The sequence below is a fragment of the Numenius arquata genome, chromosome 15 (assembly GCF_964106895.1).
Source record: "Numenius arquata chromosome 15, bNumArq3.hap1.1, whole genome shotgun sequence".
Classification (NCBI taxonomy): domain Eukaryota; kingdom Metazoa; phylum Chordata; class Aves; order Charadriiformes; family Scolopacidae; genus Numenius; species Numenius arquata.
The window spans coordinates 9,380,400-9,398,900 of record NC_133590.1 but is presented as its reverse complement, the minus strand read 5'-3'; the positions used below and the strand labels follow the sequence as shown (position 1 = coordinate 9,398,900).

The following is an 18,501-nucleotide window of genomic DNA, read 5'->3' as shown; positions in this document are numbered from 1 at the left end:
GGCACACTAGAATTGCCATGTAGATAGTCATATGAATATTGACTTGTATCAGACCATCAGTATTAATACAGAACACCAGCTGTACAAAAGCACTATCGTGTAAGCCAGATGACATCAATGAACAGCAGTCTTACTATGCAGTTGAATGGGAGACTTGCAGTAATGTTTGAAACAGTTCAGTGACATTACATTGCGCCCAAAGGACCCATGGATCAATACAATGTTATTGGAAGTGCTGAATGTCAATACAAGTGTGAGGTGAGGGGATGCAATGCACCACCATTAAAATTGGAACCCCCGGTATATCAGTACAAGATCTCTGCAATGCCAGTGGAACATTTTGAAGAGAGTTATTGCTCATTATTATCAAAAGTTTTCAAACTTTAGAAGATCACAATGGGCATCAGAAAGCACAGAATTATTAAAATAGTTTAAAGATTCTAACCTAACACAACAAAATGAAGTTATAGCTACTTCATGCTGTCCTATTGTTTAAGCATTGCACCCTGGAAATACATGTGTGATCCAAATTCCCTTCAGTCCAAAAGAGAGCTGAGAATGAAGAACAGAATGGCAACTGCAACTTTTAGTGTCCTTTTGCAAATTGAGGATAGAACGGTAATGGAAGCTTAATATAGCTCCTTCTTACAGAATGTACATCAAAGGACAATCAATACCCTGAATCACATTCATTTAATCCTCAGCACAATGCTTTGTTTTGATATAGATCAGTATATTGTAATTCCAAGGAAACTTTGAATGGACTTCATTTTGTGTATAAGTATGTATTAATTAGGAAAAAACACTACGGAAACTGAATACTAAACAATAGCTAGAAAATGCTAGGCTAGGAAGAAAAAGCTAATAAAAACTGTAAAATATAATTAAAATATTTTAGTATCTACCTCTTTTAGTGCTAAATAAAAGATATGAGAAAAGAAAATGTGGCAATTAACTTGTGATGTTTACTTCTAAAGTTTAATTAAATAATCAGTATGGTACAGAACTAGAGTTGGATGCTTCAGCTCCCACTCATTGCCTCCCTCTGAAAAGGCAACAGAGAAAATGTTCCCAGATATCAGCATAGAAACAATGAAATCACATTCAAAAAACTTAAAAGTTAACTACAGTGTAATGTGTCCTCAGCCTGGGGAGCTAGAGAGGTCTTCTGTTCCAAGATAAAAGGAGACGGAAAAATGGTGATATTGGTGAAGAATGCTGGGGTTCTTGTATTTGGTCAGAAAATAACAGAGCTTCTTTAAAGAGATATGGCATTTTTATGCACTATCTATTCCATGTATTTAAAATTATGTCAGCAAGAACAATTGTGATTGCTTCCTATACAGGAGCAGGACAGAGTGCCGCAATTTGATAAGTACTCAAGAGCTGATTCTTTTTTTTTTCTGCTATGAATCTGTTTTTCACATTGCTCACTTCTCCATGAACCTTAGAGATTTGATAGAGTGTATTTAATCTTCCATTGAAAGAGGCTATTGAGAAAAGTAAGAGAAGCTTTGAATTTAAGAGGAATTGGCAGCAATGAAAAGTACAATCTTGAAAGATTTCAGAGCTATCATACCTCATTCCCAGGTCCCACCATAAATAAGATGAAGTAATAACTGTAAACACAATATTGTAAATAAAAGTAAGGGAATAGAGGGTTACAATCTACCAAAAGCCCAACCTAGATTAGATACTCATTATTATCCATATATTGTAATTCTCCCTCTATTTTCAGGTGAAACTTCAAGAATCCATTTCATGCATTATTACACTATTCCAATATCACATTGCCTTGCGTATTATTATTTCTTTTCCAATGTACTGCAATTACAATAAAAGAATGCAGTTACGTAGCCATTATCTACAAACGAAAATATGCAGTATACTCTGTATTCTTTAAACCTGTACATATAAGCCACAACACTGAAATTCAACTCGCAGTTGCTTTATTTATTTGTTTGTTGTAATCTCTGTTAATTAAGATAGATGCTAACTAGGGGGCACTGTGTACTCAAAGGACCGAGCATGAGGTCTGCTCTCTCCTTAAGGCCTGCATCTTGCGTTCCTTCAGCTCACATCCATCACGACGGGGCTGCCAGGTGAGCTAGCTGTCACTCCAGCCCAGGCTAACAGATTCTCCAGTGGCTTTTGTTACAGCTCATGTCATGCTATTAAAACTCTGCGCCTTGAAAATGGCATAACATATGTAGCTGAGACTTGTCAGCTCCAGGTAATCAGATGCTGCTTGGTTTCAGAAGCAGATGCAGATGAGACTAGCAATATAAATATGCAAATCACAATGGTCCCTTGTCAGCACCACTGTTCCTACCTCTAATGGCCCTCGTAGAAAGTCTGTTTGCTCAGCTCCTACTTCCAGTGCTACATCGACAGAAGCAAAGGGGCGGCTGGCCATCTGCTGTCGCTCCCGCATAAGTTGCTGATGGGGAAAAAATGATGTTTTAACAAAACATTAAAAAAATGCACCACATATTAGTCTGCCCTACTATACCTCCCATTAAAACATAAGAATGCAAATAGCATGCAAATAGTACTATTCGTAATATTAAAGAGAGAAAGTTATACTAAATTATCATCATCTATATTTACTCGAGAACTGAACCCAGAGGGCTTATGTTGTCTACAAATGGTCTTTCAGCTTGAACTCTGATGAAATTTCCAAATGAAAGCTTCCTTAGCTGACTAAATAACTTTTCTATTTGTGAAAGTTGCAATCAAATATGGGAAATGGTTGGTAAAAATAGTTGAAGTCTAATTCCATTGATAATGCATGCATTAGAACACCTGCCAAGAACAAGTCCACTTGGCCTTCAAATTTTCATACTTCACTACTAAGCCAGATGGAGTTAATAGTGTCAGGACTCATAATTTTATGCACTGTCTTTTCTGCAGTTACTTATATATGAAGAATAATGTGTCAATATTGGGAAGCCTGCACCAGTGTATTTGAATACGATCAGCTACGCTCACAGAGCTTGTATAATCCCTTCCAATCATACCAGCGTGCACAGAATTCCCAAGCAAAACCACAAAGCTAACTCATATTTCTTCCTCAATCTGTAATTATAATGCCTATTAAGCTGTGATGAATAAAAATGATGACCAGCACTAGATATTACAGATCTTACTTCACTGGTTCAGCGCAACTAATAAAAGCATTATTAAATATTTAAAGTGAATGAGTCGTGCAATTAAAGTCGTGCGCTCCTTCAACTGAACAGGATGTCACAGCATCTTGAAGAGACAAAATGCTTGCAAAAATGTTTTATTAGAAAAGATCTAAGTTTCATTTTCTTAGCATTTTTCTCCCTATTATGTCTCTGGAAAGCTTAAAACACTAGAAACTGGTATTTGAATGTAAATGACACTAGCACTGTAACGTACTGTTCATAAAAGCCTTTGAAATAATAAAAGGTTGGCAAGTAAATATTTGCAGGCAGCTTACTAATAAACACTCTTGATTTAAGGGCTGTTACAAAGCAACAAGCTCATTTTGTAATATTTCTTATGCATTTTTTCTTGGCTTGCATTTTAAGATACTCTATAGAAATAATCTAAAGAAGCACTCACAACGTTAACATCAAAACAGTACAGTAGTCTCCAAATGTATACCCAGTACATTCCTAGGCCTGTTTTTTATAAACATGCAATATATTTGTCAGTAAGCATCTGCACAAATGGGCTCCCAGTATATTATACCAAGAGCACAATTGATATGTCTTTGGGTGAAACTGCATGTTTTATATTGAGAAGAAATGAAAGCTTATTTTGAATATCTAGGTGGTTAAAAATTAGGTTTTCAACCCTTCATTTAAAAATTAAACTGGTTGTCTGCATATACTGATTTACAGCAGCAGTGATTTGCACCAGTACAATATATTCATAGATTTTATAGCCAGAAAGAACTATTATAATCCTACAGTCTTACCAACAACTTGACAAAGACCACAAAAATTTAAAGCATAAAATACTGAGTCACTACATGCTAAAATCACTATATCTAGTTCCTTTTCTTTCTAAAATAACAAAAATTAAGGAAAACAATGTTATTAGAGCAGTCCTGCCATATGGAACTCATTACAGTATTGTAAGGCTACAGAGCTATTGGCAAATGCTTACTTTTTAATGAGAAACCAAACATTGTTTTAAACAAATAGAATTGCTTGGGGAAAGTAGTTAAATGAGCAGAAAAACCTATGCTCCAAATGTGAAAAAATTATTTAAAATATTTACTTAATACAGACTATAAGGGAACGTGTACTTGATCGGCTCTCTGTTTTTTTTAAGGCAAGAGGTTTTCTTCACCTCTGCTCCTGGTCATGCGTTCAGTAAAACCTTTTCATTCACAAAATTACAGTGACAAGGAAGTCATTGTAATTTTGATACTCTGTCATTTGAGAAGAGTACTATGAAGGTTCTTAATTAGCTCTGTAAACAAGAATGAAAACTTTGAAATGTTCGGCTGCCCATGAAGCGCTGCTGAGCTTGGCAGCTGAGCACTCGCACATCAAAGAAAAGTGCTCTCTTCAAAACACTGCTTCTATCTGCTCAGTATCTTAAAGCTCCCTGAAAGGTGCAAAACGGGAAAACTAAGATGCAATGAGGAGAAATACAGGAAGATATTATGATGTTTACAATCAGTTTTGTGGCTGGAAAAAGTCACTAACTCCCACCATCTGATACTGTTCATGTACCAAGACTGGGAAAAAAGCAAAGCTCCAGCTATAGAAAGCCTTGTGAGTCAGATCATCACATGGCAGGTGGCCTTCAGGTGTGTCACCCTCTGCTCCAGTCACACATTGTTTTCACCTAGCCCATACAGGTATGGGGAAATTCCCGTAACTCAGCTAGAGGCCAAGAAACAGGGAAACTCTCCAAACACAGGCATTAGGAGAAGAGTGAAACAAACTCTTCCTTGCCCCCTTCTCAGCAGTCAAACAGTTTTTAAAAAACCCCACAGATTATATCATAGCCATATCATAGAGGCAGAATAAAAATGGGATACTGGAAAGTGGAACTACACTGGTGTTATATACTCATATCCAAAAAAATTTACTGCATTTAAAAATCATGCAAAGAAAAAATAAACACATACTTCTTCAGTAATTAGGGATATGTACTTGGAGATAAAGAATAGATGGACATTATTAACACGTAATATTTGAATATTTTATCACACGTTTAATTTATAATATTCAAAATTAACATGCCTAAATATTCACTTAAAACTATGGGAAATTCAAAACATTAGTTTCTCAGCATAGGACTAAGAAATTCAATGAGCATTTATCTGACTCAGCAGACAACCGATTTCAAGGTCTACCATAATTTTAAATCTCATTAAGCCCAAGAGTATTGACAAGATTAATTTTTTAGGCATCTCTATTATTTTGCAGCAATTTCAAAGTATTAATTTATATCCTATTAAATAGTTTTTCTTGTAAAGTATAGAATTATATTTGTCATAAGTGAAGAACAGTAAGATGTTAGAATGCTATAAATTAGTTCAATTTCTCACTCAAAACCCACATAATTTGAGAACATTTTGTTTAAAAACAAAAATTTTGGCATAATTAGTCCCTTGTCACAGAAATATACATTTCACCTGATTCTCCAGAGACATGTAGACATCTTCACCCATGGATTATGTTGAGTTTTGGCATGCTAGTCAAATAAATACCTTTGAAATAGGACCTGCTTCCCCATGTATAAGTATATCACAGGAAAGTATTTGCCTGCGTATACAATTCAATTTTACCATTGATCAAAAAAATTCTCATGGGGGACATTTCTCCTCTGATCAATGCAATTTGGAGTGAATTAAAATGTTCATAGCACCTTGTATAATCTTCTATGAGAAAATGTATTTGTTGCAAGGTTCTTATTCAAGTAGAAATGTTTCCTTTTTTTTTTTTTTTTGGTTGATAACATCTAGACTTACTTTCAAAATATTTTAACACCCATATTGTATTCATGTACAATAAAACACTCAGTGCAAACTACATATTGCAATGATTTAACACTAACAGAATACAACGTTTCAGCTATCCCAGGCTGACATTTCAAATCTTTTGTATTTTAGGAAGTGTTATCATTTTGCTTCTTTTTCCTATTTAGAAGACTTTTTTCTTTTCTTTTTTTTTTTTTTTTAAGACTTTCATCTGGAATAGGATACTGTTCTTCTGACTTGCACTGCCTTTTCTAGCTCTTCTCTTCACCTTCCAGTATAACTGTCCTAGAAAAGCCCTAATTGGAAAAAAAATCTAATAAAGTTCATGAGATGTTAGGAACTAGAACAGCTGTTCTTTCTCTTTGCTACACAGTAACAGGCATTCTTGAGGGACTGATAGAGTGGGACAGCTGAAAAGAATGAGACCATTTTAGTGCCATAATAGGATGAACAGAAAAATCCTTTCGAGATCTTTCAGTGGCTGTTTGGCACCTTTATGGGCCAGTTTAGCCCACTGGCAAGCAATGTACATGTCAGAGCGTGCCATAAAGCACACACAGACAAGTGTGCACACCCAAGTTCATGGGGCAACTTGACGGCTAGGGTAGGGATAAGCAGGTGGCAAACACTTGTAAAAATGTTGGGAAGAGACTGACTGCCAGATCAGAAATGTCTTCCATTTGGCTGTTTAGAACCAGGCAGTTCTCAGTACTCTATTTCAGAAATAAGGAAGGATACGGCAGTTGAAAAGGTATCTATTATTTGAACAGCAGCATCAACTGCCTAGATTTTCTAGGTTTTCTTCCTTCACATCTTAGATTTTCTTTTTTGTTGTTGTTGTTTTTCCTAGATCAGATCACTACCAACATTGTACCAGGACATATGTGACTTTGTCAAGATGAGTACTCAAAACTGCAAAGAATGGTAATTCTGCAACCTCTCTGGCAACTGCTCTCCAGTCCAGGGCTCCACTACCTTCTCAGTGACAACGATTTTCCAAATGTCTAATCTGAAATTCCTATTCTGCTTATTCATCACCCAGCTCTGACTTGTCTGCAGTTACAACGTGGTCTCCTCCTTTCCCGTTTCTGTGCTGTCAACTGCTGATGTGAATAACACCAAAGGCTACAACAAAAGCGTTAACAATGCCATGCATTAAATGGATGTTTTATAGGGAAAGTGTTTGCAGTGAGGTAAAATGTCAAAACGTCACAGAGAGTTGCATTGACTAATTTCTGATCACATTGCATTTGACAAACTCCAAGGGTTAAGAAAATTAAAAATATATGTAAACGTACAGCCCTGCAATAACAGAGAATCTCTATAAGCAGTGCAATTCAGTCCATAATAGCATATTCCTGAGGTTTCTTATTGCCATATCTAACCAACAGAAGTAACTTAAATGGGTTTAAATGACCACAAGAATTTTAGTTACAAACACAATTTCATTCTCCTCAAAAATCTTAAATTCTCAAACTGAATTACACAGTGATATTTCAATGAAGCGCTGACTATTTGCTTTAATTTGCACAAGACAAAGATTCCCTTCTCTGTAACTTTTCTGATTGTAACTCTTGGTGTTACAAATCTCTTAAAATTAAATTAGCTATTTACATAGCTGGAAAGGAGAACAATTTTTCATCTACATGTTGAATAACTTATTTGACTTGGTTAACTTCCAAATCAGCTGACTTCACTGGAAAGGCATATCATAGTCATTAAACTATTTGGGTGGGCTTTAGGTGAAATAAGCTCACCATTCCATGAGTGCAGGAGATACAGTGACTTTAAGAGATGGACAAAAGCCGGATTAGGAAACCAAGCAGCAGGAATAACCATACTTAGGACAGTAGTCTGAAAATCTGGATTCATTCATTCTCTCCATCATGAACTTTCTAAATAACCCTGGTAGCTTGCTTTCCTTGTGCCTCATTTCCCATGCCGTTCAGTGGAAGGTGACCTGACACAAGAGTGCATTCAGGTAGGCAATGAGCTATTACAGCGATGGATACAGTATAACATGCTATTTGCACTGCAAAACAGACTCTACGGAAACTTCCTAAGATATCAGGCCCTATTCCATGCCACTTTCTTTTAAAATTGCCTGAAGAAAAAGTGCTCTCAGGTGTCTGGAAAGGTCTGTCATGGGAAAAAATGAGAGGAGTTATACTTCTTGTCCTAGCTTTATACTGAATAAAATAAAGGGTTATTTAAACTAGACATAGTCCAGCAAACAACAGCTAAGACATACTTAAAATACAGTGTACACATCCCAAAAAATAACAGTTCCAAAAGGTCAAGTTTTTATGTATCCCTTTTGGAAACCAAATACCAGTCGTCTGTAATTTCCCTTGAACAAATCAAAAATGGGAAAAAAAGATGAGCCCTGAAAAGGTCATTTTGTTGCTAGATCCAAGGAACAGACATTTAATGTATTGCACATTAGCAAGCAAAGAGCAAAATGTGAATCTACTGTGACCAGGTTTTGGACCTTTTTGATTCTGGAACAGAACTCTCATCTCTAAAACACTCAGAGTAAGAAAAGCTGCTTATTACAATGGAAATGGCACCCTGGTTTATGCTTATTTGCCAGTAATTTATGGAGCCTTACGTTACAATAACGTTGTGATCAGTCCTTCAGAATTTTTCCCTAGAGATTAATGAAGATTTGTTGGGTGCTAAGAATCAATAAGCTCAAAATTCAATTCACCACTTTCAAATTTAAGAAGTGCCAAACAAAACCTAATCCTATTATCTCCTTCACTCAGATCACTATGAATCCATGTTGCACGTTGACACAACTGTCACCGTAAACCTTTTAAAGGTTTATCTAGAGATACTTAGGTCTTTCTGTAGAACTTGCTAACCCCAGAATTGCACTCTTCTTCCTAATCAAGTGGGTTTAAAAATTCCTTTCAGCAATCTGTTGATTATTTTGCTGTTACCTAGCAGAACCATTTTCAATTCACAGAAAATTTCTAAAGATACTTATACTGCAAACTAATTCTGTGTACAGAGAAAAATAGAACCAAATCCACTAATTATTATGTTAAAACGTTTCCACATAAGACATTCTACTGTATTTGCACAAGGACATTTATTTATAAATTAATATATTATAATACGTGTTAAAATTAATTATTTCAGAATATAAAAGAGAGATTCAAGTATCATATTATGCAAACTACTCTTTGGAACGCTTTCATTTACAATGGTGTCACATAAATAATGCTTTTCAAAATGTCTTCTAAAGAATTACTAACACTGATAGTGTAGTACTTTAAACATAAGTGCCATCTTTGTAAGTGGAAGAGACACAGTATGAAACTACCCTACATTAACAAAATCTCACAGTGCATCCTATCCCCATTATTAAGCTACTGCTTTTGAATTGAGGCATCATGGATATTATCCATTATTATCACACCTGCTAAAAACTGCTTTAGTTACTTACCTTAGACAACAGATGTCAAGTTGATAATTCCCAGCTCTGAAATAAAGTTTTAGGCTGTTCCTATGGCAATTCAGTAAAGATGGTAAATGTGGTCTAATAAAAGAAACTGGGAGTAAGTGGTACCTCGTGAGATCACTTTGCCCACCTCTGTGCATTGGTCCTACACAAAGGCAGGTTGCAGTGTGACTACAACCCTTCTAGCAGATGTATACATTTCTTAAAAAGGCCCCAGTGATGGAGGTTCCACAGTCACTCCAGAAGTCCAGAGTGCCTGATGATCCCCATGCTGGAAACATCGTTTCTAAAATCTAAATTAAATCTCCATGCTGACATTTAAGCCAATTCCTTCTTGTCCTGTGTACAGTGGAGAGCATTCCCTGTCTACAAGTGAGAAAAAAAAAGCCAAAAAAACCCTCTTCTCCTTTAAAGGAGTTCTTTATAAATTTGAAGTTTCCCTTCAACCTTCTCAACTTAAACTAACACAGGTTTGTGACTATTATCTCACCACTCCTGCTCCCATTTTCAGTGCTCCCCTCTGTACTCTCAAAGTGTGGACACTCTTGTCAAAAACTGGAGCCTCAAACCTTATGTAGCTATTGATATTATTTTGCTACACAAGAAGTATGGTGACATACATTTCTGACTGATGATAATTAGAATCATAGAATCATTCAGGTTGGAAAAGGCCCTTGGGATCATCGAGTCCAACCATCTTCCCTACTCTACAAAGTTTTTCCCTACACCATATCCCCCAACACCACATCTAAATGACTCAAACTCATCCAAGGATGGTGACTCAACCACCTCCCTGGGCAGCCCGTTCCAGTGTCTGATCACTCTTACTGTGAAGAACTTCTTCCTAATGTCTAGTCTAAACCTACCCTGTTGCAACTTGAAGCCACTCCCTCTTGTTCTGTCGCTATTTTCCTAAATTTCCTAATTCCACCTAATTTTTTAAATATTCTTATGAAGCTCGTTGCCCATTTCACCCTACCTCTTTTTTGCATGTAGTTAGTTCTTTTTCACTGCAGAATCATGTATTTGTCACTCACAGAATTGTGGAATTGGTTGCAGATTCCAACCAATTATTTCAGATTCTCCCATCTTCTTTTGTACAGATTATAATTCTGTCCTATAGTATGTTTGCAGTCTTTCTTACTTCAAGGACAGTTAAACACACAATAATGATGGTCCGTCTGTCAAACCAACATCAAAATCAGATCCTAGCAGAAACTCATCTGATATAACTTCCCCTTTTCACAATGAACGACTTTTAACTAGAACTACTCCAAGAATACAGTTTTGCATTCACTTCCTTTTCATCTAAAAGGTCTGCTAGTCTGTTGTACCAAGAAATCGTTTTGGCTTGACATGATTTGTACTTTAAGAAACAACATTGAATGCCACTCACTCAGAAAGCAAAGATTTGCTTTCTTCTAAATTCTTACATATTACTTAAAAAATTGTTTATTGCAATAATTTCTCAAGAATTAATGATAAATTGGCTGGTGTCTAATTGCCCAATCCTTTCTTTTTCCCCTTCTTTCCTAAGATATGAATTACAATCATCCGTATCTTGAACCTCATTTGTCCTAGCTGAAGTCTCAGAGATAACCCTTACATGCTCTGGGATCACATGTGTGCTTAGCCAATTCTCTACACATTCTCAAATACATTTAATCAGGTTATCCAATATGAAAATATTTAGCAAGTATTTTCTAACCCATCTTTCTACGTTGCTGCTTGATATTGTATCCTTTTTTCACTGTAGGAACTAACAGACTTTTAAAGATGACTTAATTAAAGTACTTCTTAAAACAGACTCTTTCCTAGCACAAAGTCAGGAAGATGGTGTGCACATACTATTACTTTAAAGAGAGGTTCAAGTCCGGTCACTCAGAATGTACAGAAAATCCTTATAACAAATCCTGTCCACCTGGCATTTTCAGTGAGAAGGGGCTTAGCTAATGAACATAAAACTAGGATACCAATCTGAAATCTGGGTGCTTGTCCAAAGAAATATTCCAAACTGCACATATTTGCTCACCATACCTAGTACATTCAGGTCAGCAAGAATTTGGCACATACAGCTAGTGGAAATGGCACGTGGCCACAGCCAACTCATTTTGTGCAGGGGAGCGAATGGCTTTGAAACAGATGCAGTTCTGCTACCTGATCAGACTAATAATGCGAATTAGAGCAGCTCTCCTTTGTTCATGTTCTCTTTTCATTTGAAACAACTGATTTAGCAGATGTGAGAAGTTACACCTTTTAATGGTGGTTGCTCAAGAATAATGAACAGTAAGGCTTGCAAGGCCTTCCACTCCTGCTATAGACCTAAGAAAGCAAGGCAACTGACCGTCCCTTACCTTTGAAAGAAACCAAGAAACCAAGGCAGTTTACTGTGAGTTCAAATATCTTGAACAGGAAAGTATGAATGACAAGAAGCGGCTGAGATAAGAAAGTCTGAAGCTTGTAATATTTTAATGGAGAATTAGTTTAACTGCTACCTAGCTACAGCTACTGACGGGACTAGAACCTGTCTAATCTCATAAAATATTTAAACTACATCAGAATTTCAGAAATAGAGGGCTTCCAAGCATAAAATTCCCTAATCCTACAGTCTAACATCCAGTTCTGAAATAAGAAGCACAACACTAATTCCAAGAGACCATCTTGGCAATATCTGTAGCAGCAGAAGTAAGGTTGTTATTCTCTTAATCTTGATAATAATTTTGTACACAATCCAGCTGCAAACCAGGAAACCCAGCTTCCCCAGTAGTGTTCCTACGAGGAGTTGCACCAGTCCCTGTGTGTACATACTCTACAGATTAGAAAAAAATACTGTGAAGAAGTTAATCCCTCGCTGCTGCCACACTGAGACTTTCAATATAAAAGTGACACAGAGTGTAAATCAAAGTACTCTGGCATTTTGAGCTCCAGTCAGACTGTTTCAAGAGAGAGAAGTGGGACGATTTAGAGTTCATCAATTATATCACATCAAATTAGCCTCCATCACTGGCTTGGCTCGACAGCTTTCATCTATTCTAATTTACAACAGAGAGGACAGCCAAGTACAGGATTGTGGCAATGACACAGTCAAAAGGAAGCACAGCACTTTTGCTTCGCAAGAATTGTAGGTTTTTGTGGGCAGCTGCTTCAGCAGGGTCTAATCTCCAGCCACGTTTAGTTTCTTTCATTTGTTTTGATCTGACAACCCTCATCCTCATTTAAGGGAGCAATGTGCTAAACATCTTTTTAGCAGTCCCGCAGTCGCTGCCTTTCTACAGACACTGTCCTGTATACATCTACCTTACGCACTGATTTACCTTTGCAGTTAAATCCTTAAAATAGATGAGTACACTACTGGAATGCCATTGTATGTGTGTGGTTAGGACAGAGGTTAGCTATTTTAAAGGAAAATCACTATCAGCAAATTGTTAGAATTTGCCTTCCAACTGACAGACTTTAAATTTGAATTTGCCGTGGTTATTTGAAGATACTGACAGCGCGGTAACTTAAATCACAGTGAAACACAGAAAAGCACTGAAGAATCTTAGACAGATTATCACTTTACAAAATACTTTATATTAAGAATTCATCCCTTTGCTATGGATGTGATCACAAGGATTGTGCATCATTTAAATTGCAGTCTAGAAGCTTAGGTGGATTCAAATGGAAAATGAGCCCTGTGCTGCCCCCCTGCCTAGTGGTGAATTTGCACAACAGGGATGAAAAGCCAGATTTACTGTTTCTTCCAAAATAAATACCGAGAAAGAAACCAAGGGAACAAAAAGACTGTTTTCCACGTAGCATCCAGTTTCCCTCTTCTCCTAAAGAAAACATTTTTTAATACAGGTAAATAAAAACAGGGATTTAAAAATGCACGTATTGCAACAATTTACTTCACCAGAATGAGCAAGCTTCTAAAAGTATATTCCCATGCTCTTCCATCACAGTTTCTGTGCATATTGGCATTATGTGCAGATCTCTTTTACCTGCTTTCTTCTAATATGGCTCGTTTCCAAATTAAATATTGCAAGCTTTAGGCAAGCCAAGGTCATCTTTCCCATTCCTTTACTTTCTCCCCAAGCTTGACTTTGCTGGTAGGATTTTTAGTGAGCTACTAAAAGGCTTTTTATGGCAGTCTTAAAGTTGTTTTAAAAACTGTATCAGATTAAAAATTAGCAGTCAGAAATCCCAATAATTTACATGTCCCTAAGCATTTTAGAGACCCTTACATGATTTCAGGAGGGACAAATACTAAGTAAAAACTTAGAGATAGTATCATCTTTTACCTGGAATCTTAATTGGCTCCTTTTTTATATATGCAGTCTTATACAGTTTGTATAAAGAATAAATGAATACAACAAAACGTATTCATTACTTTCCTCTTTCAAAACCGAAAATATAAGACATTCTTATATTCTTCCACAATATGCTCCTTTCTGCATAGAAATCTTTTACCTGCATTAGAGAGTGCCATAAATTTTTCAAGAATGTGGACTTGTTTTCTGTTATTTGTTCCAGCTGGAGACATACTGGTTTAAAATGTCAGGGAACCTGCTATGTGTTAATGGATTTTTATATGGGCATCTGCTAAATGCTTTCAAATTTACACCACCATAATGTATGAGACAGATGGAATTTCATTAATTGAAATTTATTTACCAAGAAAAAACCAACAACATCCTTAATTGGGAGACAAAAGAAAACAAAGATATGATCTATGAGTCAAAGGTGCCACACATCTCAATGATTTTCCTCAACAGACCTATATTTATCACAGTGCATGCAAACCAAGGACTCGCCCGCAGGGGCTTCTTAAAAAGAGCATGACAACTATGATTTGGCTAATTAATTTTCCCTACTTATCTGGAGTTGAGGGAAATATTCTAGCAAATAATGCTCAAACCCTTCAACATCAGTTTTTATTTTCTTATTGGGGCTGTGGTGGATGCTTGATTATTAACATAGAAAAAGAAATGTATTGATTATGCGAACTACTGTTATTTAAATAGGTGTGTTTTAAAAACACACGCATACATTAAGGATGATATTCACCTCTGCAGAGATATGTTTACATTCCTTTTTTGCCTTTCTCAGAAAAAAACATTCCCCCATCTAAATAGGGACCAACAAGCCTTCTATCTTTGCATCTGGGTAAGGGTCACTCTCAGTATTAGATCTAGCTCAGTTTCAATATGCCAAATGATAGCAGGTAGGCACACTGTGGAGGAGGCAATTCCTCTCTGTGAAGCAAAGATCATACTCCTCTCCCTAAAGGTGAGCTGAATGACCACAAATATGTGAAGTGCAAGAGCAGTGGCGAGGCGTGATGATCTGAAAGGATTCACTGATCCCTCCCTGCCACACGTAATAGAGGTGGAGTACAGAAGTCATTAAAGGTAATAGAGGAAAAACTTTGGAGAATGCCTCTATTGCAGCTTCCCTGCTTTGGTGGAGAACTCTTTCTCCATTGGTGTTCAATATTTTTGACAGCGCTCAAGAAAAACTATTCAGATTTGGCACTGGGAATTGAGAACACTGCTAATTGGTCCCTATGGCCTCAGCTAATGCCATCAGGAGATGAGAAAGATCTTTTTCCTTACTTGGTTAGATTGAGTCACGTAATATAGGGGGTTTGTTTGCAGCTTCTCAACCACTAAGAAACCTCGCTTTGGTTGTACAAGACAATTATTCCTTGTGCCATAATCAGAGGAAGACTGCAGTGTGGAGTATTAATTTGGAAAGCCCAGTTTGGGATCAGAGACAAGAAATGAACACAGGCAGCTTGGCATTGTTGGGATGCGAGTCAGAAAGACTAGTATCAGGTGTAGCTCCGAAGAGGTCCTAGCTAATAATTTGGTTATATTTGGCAATTGATTACGTTATTTTTTTCAAACCTATACATGATTCAAAATGCAAAGAATTATATTGTCCCCACAGGTTATTTCTTTAACATGTTATGAATACTCAAATGAAGTAGGATAAGTTACAATATTTTGGGGTTTTGACATTATATATATTCATAATCAAGTTACAATTGCCAGTATCCATGAATCAAATACAAAAAATCTACCCTATATAAGTACTCCAAAATGGCTTTTTAACATTTACTGTTTTGGCCATGCTCTAACACAAAAGCTGGGCAAACATAACATTAGCAAACTTATTCTCATACAGGGATACTCTTGTACCCACAAATCATTGATTATAAAACTACAGCATTATTAGGAAAGTAAATAATTTTTGAAAAGTATTTGAATATTTGCCTTGCTTTATAAATTATCAGCATTTTGATTCTTTTCCATTTCAGTTCTGATGAATGAATGTTATGATTTCAACAGTAAAGATTTGCTTGCAGTTATATTTCACTGGCCTTTAAACTACCGTGCATTCATTCCTGTCCTACAGGCAAAAGTCAGTTTTGAATTTCTCAGTCTTTGATGGAGGGAAACTTTGACCTAATTCTCTGCAGCTTTAAAGGCAAAAGATGTCAACGATTTTCAAACATGACTTTTTAAATGCAAGTGCCATAAAAGGTGCTCCAATAAAAATAAACAATAATAAATAAAAATAAATACATTAAAATCATGGTAGACTAAATTATTTTCTTTGAAAGTGGAACCAGTAACATCCCATAAACTTAATCTTCCATTTACTGTATCAACACTTTAGATACATAGTGAGTACACCAATTAAAACAATTTGAGAGTACATCTGGTTTTCTTTATTATATAAGGCAGTACTAGAGTCCTCATGGTTTTTCTGAGAAAGGCAAAAATTTCTAAAATGTATAACTTAAAATGAGTTCTCATCTGTAGTCTCTCTTCCTATGTTGGAAATAAAATAGGTCCCGTTGACCTGTTGAGCACCCAATATTTCTGACAATCAGTTTATGTATGCTCCAGCAGGGATTTAAAAAACAGGTTTTATTTTAAAAACTCTGGCTTCTTGGATTGCAAAAGGACAGGTTGTACGATTTAGTGCTTAACTCAGAAATGAATGGTATTTGATTCTGAATTAGTCCAGAGGAAAAACATCATTGGAATTCACAGATGCAGGAGCACAGATTCATATACACTAAACACTCCAGCTACTTAGTCCTCTTTTCTTCATTTATATTCAACAAGTCAAAGCTTACTGCAGCTGAGTATTTCAATTATTTTTTTTTTAAAGTCCCTGCATTTTAACCACATTATGCATACAGCAGAGATCAGGTCCTTCCCTAATCATGTCCTGCCCAATTTTCAGAAAACAAAACGCAAAACATATAATGTGAACTACATGGATAGTAAGAGTTGGTGTCACTCAGACTGACAAGGCCCAAGATAAGCTAAAACAGAATCACGTACACCAGAAATAAAGTTAGTGATGAAAAGCACAATCAAAGAAAATGCTCAGCACAAGCGGCGAAAGTGTCACATTTATTTTCTCAGATGTTTTCTTCCTATGTCACCAATCTGATGAAAAAATATGACAGCATTCCTCACCTTATAAATGAAAAATACCCATTTTTCTAGTTCTCAGTTAACGATAAATTCTGATATGTTTTTCTGGTAAATTTTAAGTTCTGTTTCTGCAGGTATTTTTGCTTTTAATCACAAATACACAACATGGAGATCTGTAGATATTATTTTACAGTTTGATTCACCTTGTCTTGAGTATTAACATAACAAAATATTGAACTAGTTAGAGGGATTTGCATAAAGGGAAGTATTTAGAAGTAAATAAAACACAGTTAAATCTCATGGAATATAAATTTTGCCTTTACATTTTCACCCACTACCTATATTTTGCATCTTAATAGTTTTTATTGGATATAATTAGAAAATTAAAAAATTCTTCATATGCATCTTAATGCAAGACATACATTGAATATTTGCAATATGGAGGAACTTATCATTATAGACAGTTTTTTAAGTGGCCACACTAGCACATGTAATAATTATACTATCATTTACTGCAACTACAAGTAGGGAAGAATGGCCTTATTTTTTCCCACACCGTAAAACTGGTTGTTTCAAACACTGGATTAGGTCTAACATATTTAACATGACTTTTTTTTAGTAAGTCAAAGCAAGCCTTACACAGAATGAATGCAAAAAATTTACATGCATAGAGATATCCCAAATTTCATGTATTCTATTTAATTCCAATGCATATTAGGCTTTCACTGCTGAGTGAACAGGACTTTGTAATACAGCCGGAAAGTCAACTGAAGAATCATGTTGGCTACAGTCTGCTAGACAAGCCAAGATACCTGTAAGCCACTTTCTTCTTCTGAAAAAAGAAGTGTCAAGTCACTCAGCAATACACAACAGAGAGCAAAGATGGGAGAAAGCTAGAGCTAAACCATATAACATGTTCTCATGTGATACATGACGGGGTGGTAATGTCAAGCTCTCCAGCCAGCTAGTGTGTGATAGATAGAAATGCCCTCTTTCAGACGGAGGGAATCGATCACGCTTGCTCTACACAGTACAGAGCTGTGGCATCTGCACTGCAAGAAGACATTACACCTGGATGTAACCCAGGTTTGGAGCTGGACATAGATGATGGAGAACAGCACTTCACGCTACCCAGAATTACAGCTTTCAGAAGGTATGGCAACCTTCTGAACATTTCAGAGATCAATGTTCACCTGACCTGAAACAAAGTAATTCAATTTTTCATTCATTCATTAGCAATTTTCCCTGAAATATCTCTTTTCTCACACATAGCTGACATTTAGACAAAGTAATATTTTTGAAAAGAAAAATAGGTGTTCAGCCTTAGTAAGAAATAATGAGAAATATTTGGTGTAGGGAACACTGACACCATTTCCAGGATTTTACTCACCCTATACACATTTTGAAGTCATTCGGAAATGTTTCTGATCCTAATGTACAACATAGAATAACATGAACTGTTATGCACAAAGTAAACAAAAACTGAACTGTGTGGAGTAAGACACAGCCAAGTGGAGAGGCGAAGCCCAGTCTACTGAATTTACTCAGAGATGCTTTTGCTAATCTTGTATTTCCAGACAATGTTTTGGCCCTTTTTCATACAAATTGGCAGCTGTGACTCA

At 36.2% G+C, this 18,501-nt stretch overlaps 1 protein-coding gene across 1 annotated transcript in view; it reads right to left on the bottom strand.

The window, feature by feature from the left end:
* Nucleotides 1–18,501, bottom strand: part of ATRNL1 (attractin like 1) — a 509,295-nt gene that overhangs the window by 121,076 nt on the left and 369,718 nt on the right. The window contains exon 27 of the mRNA XM_074158859.1: nt 2,333–2,440. Coding sequence (XP_074014960.1) covers nt 2,333–2,440 — 108 coding nt within the window. The remainder of the gene's footprint in view (nt 1–2,332; nt 2,441–18,501) is intronic.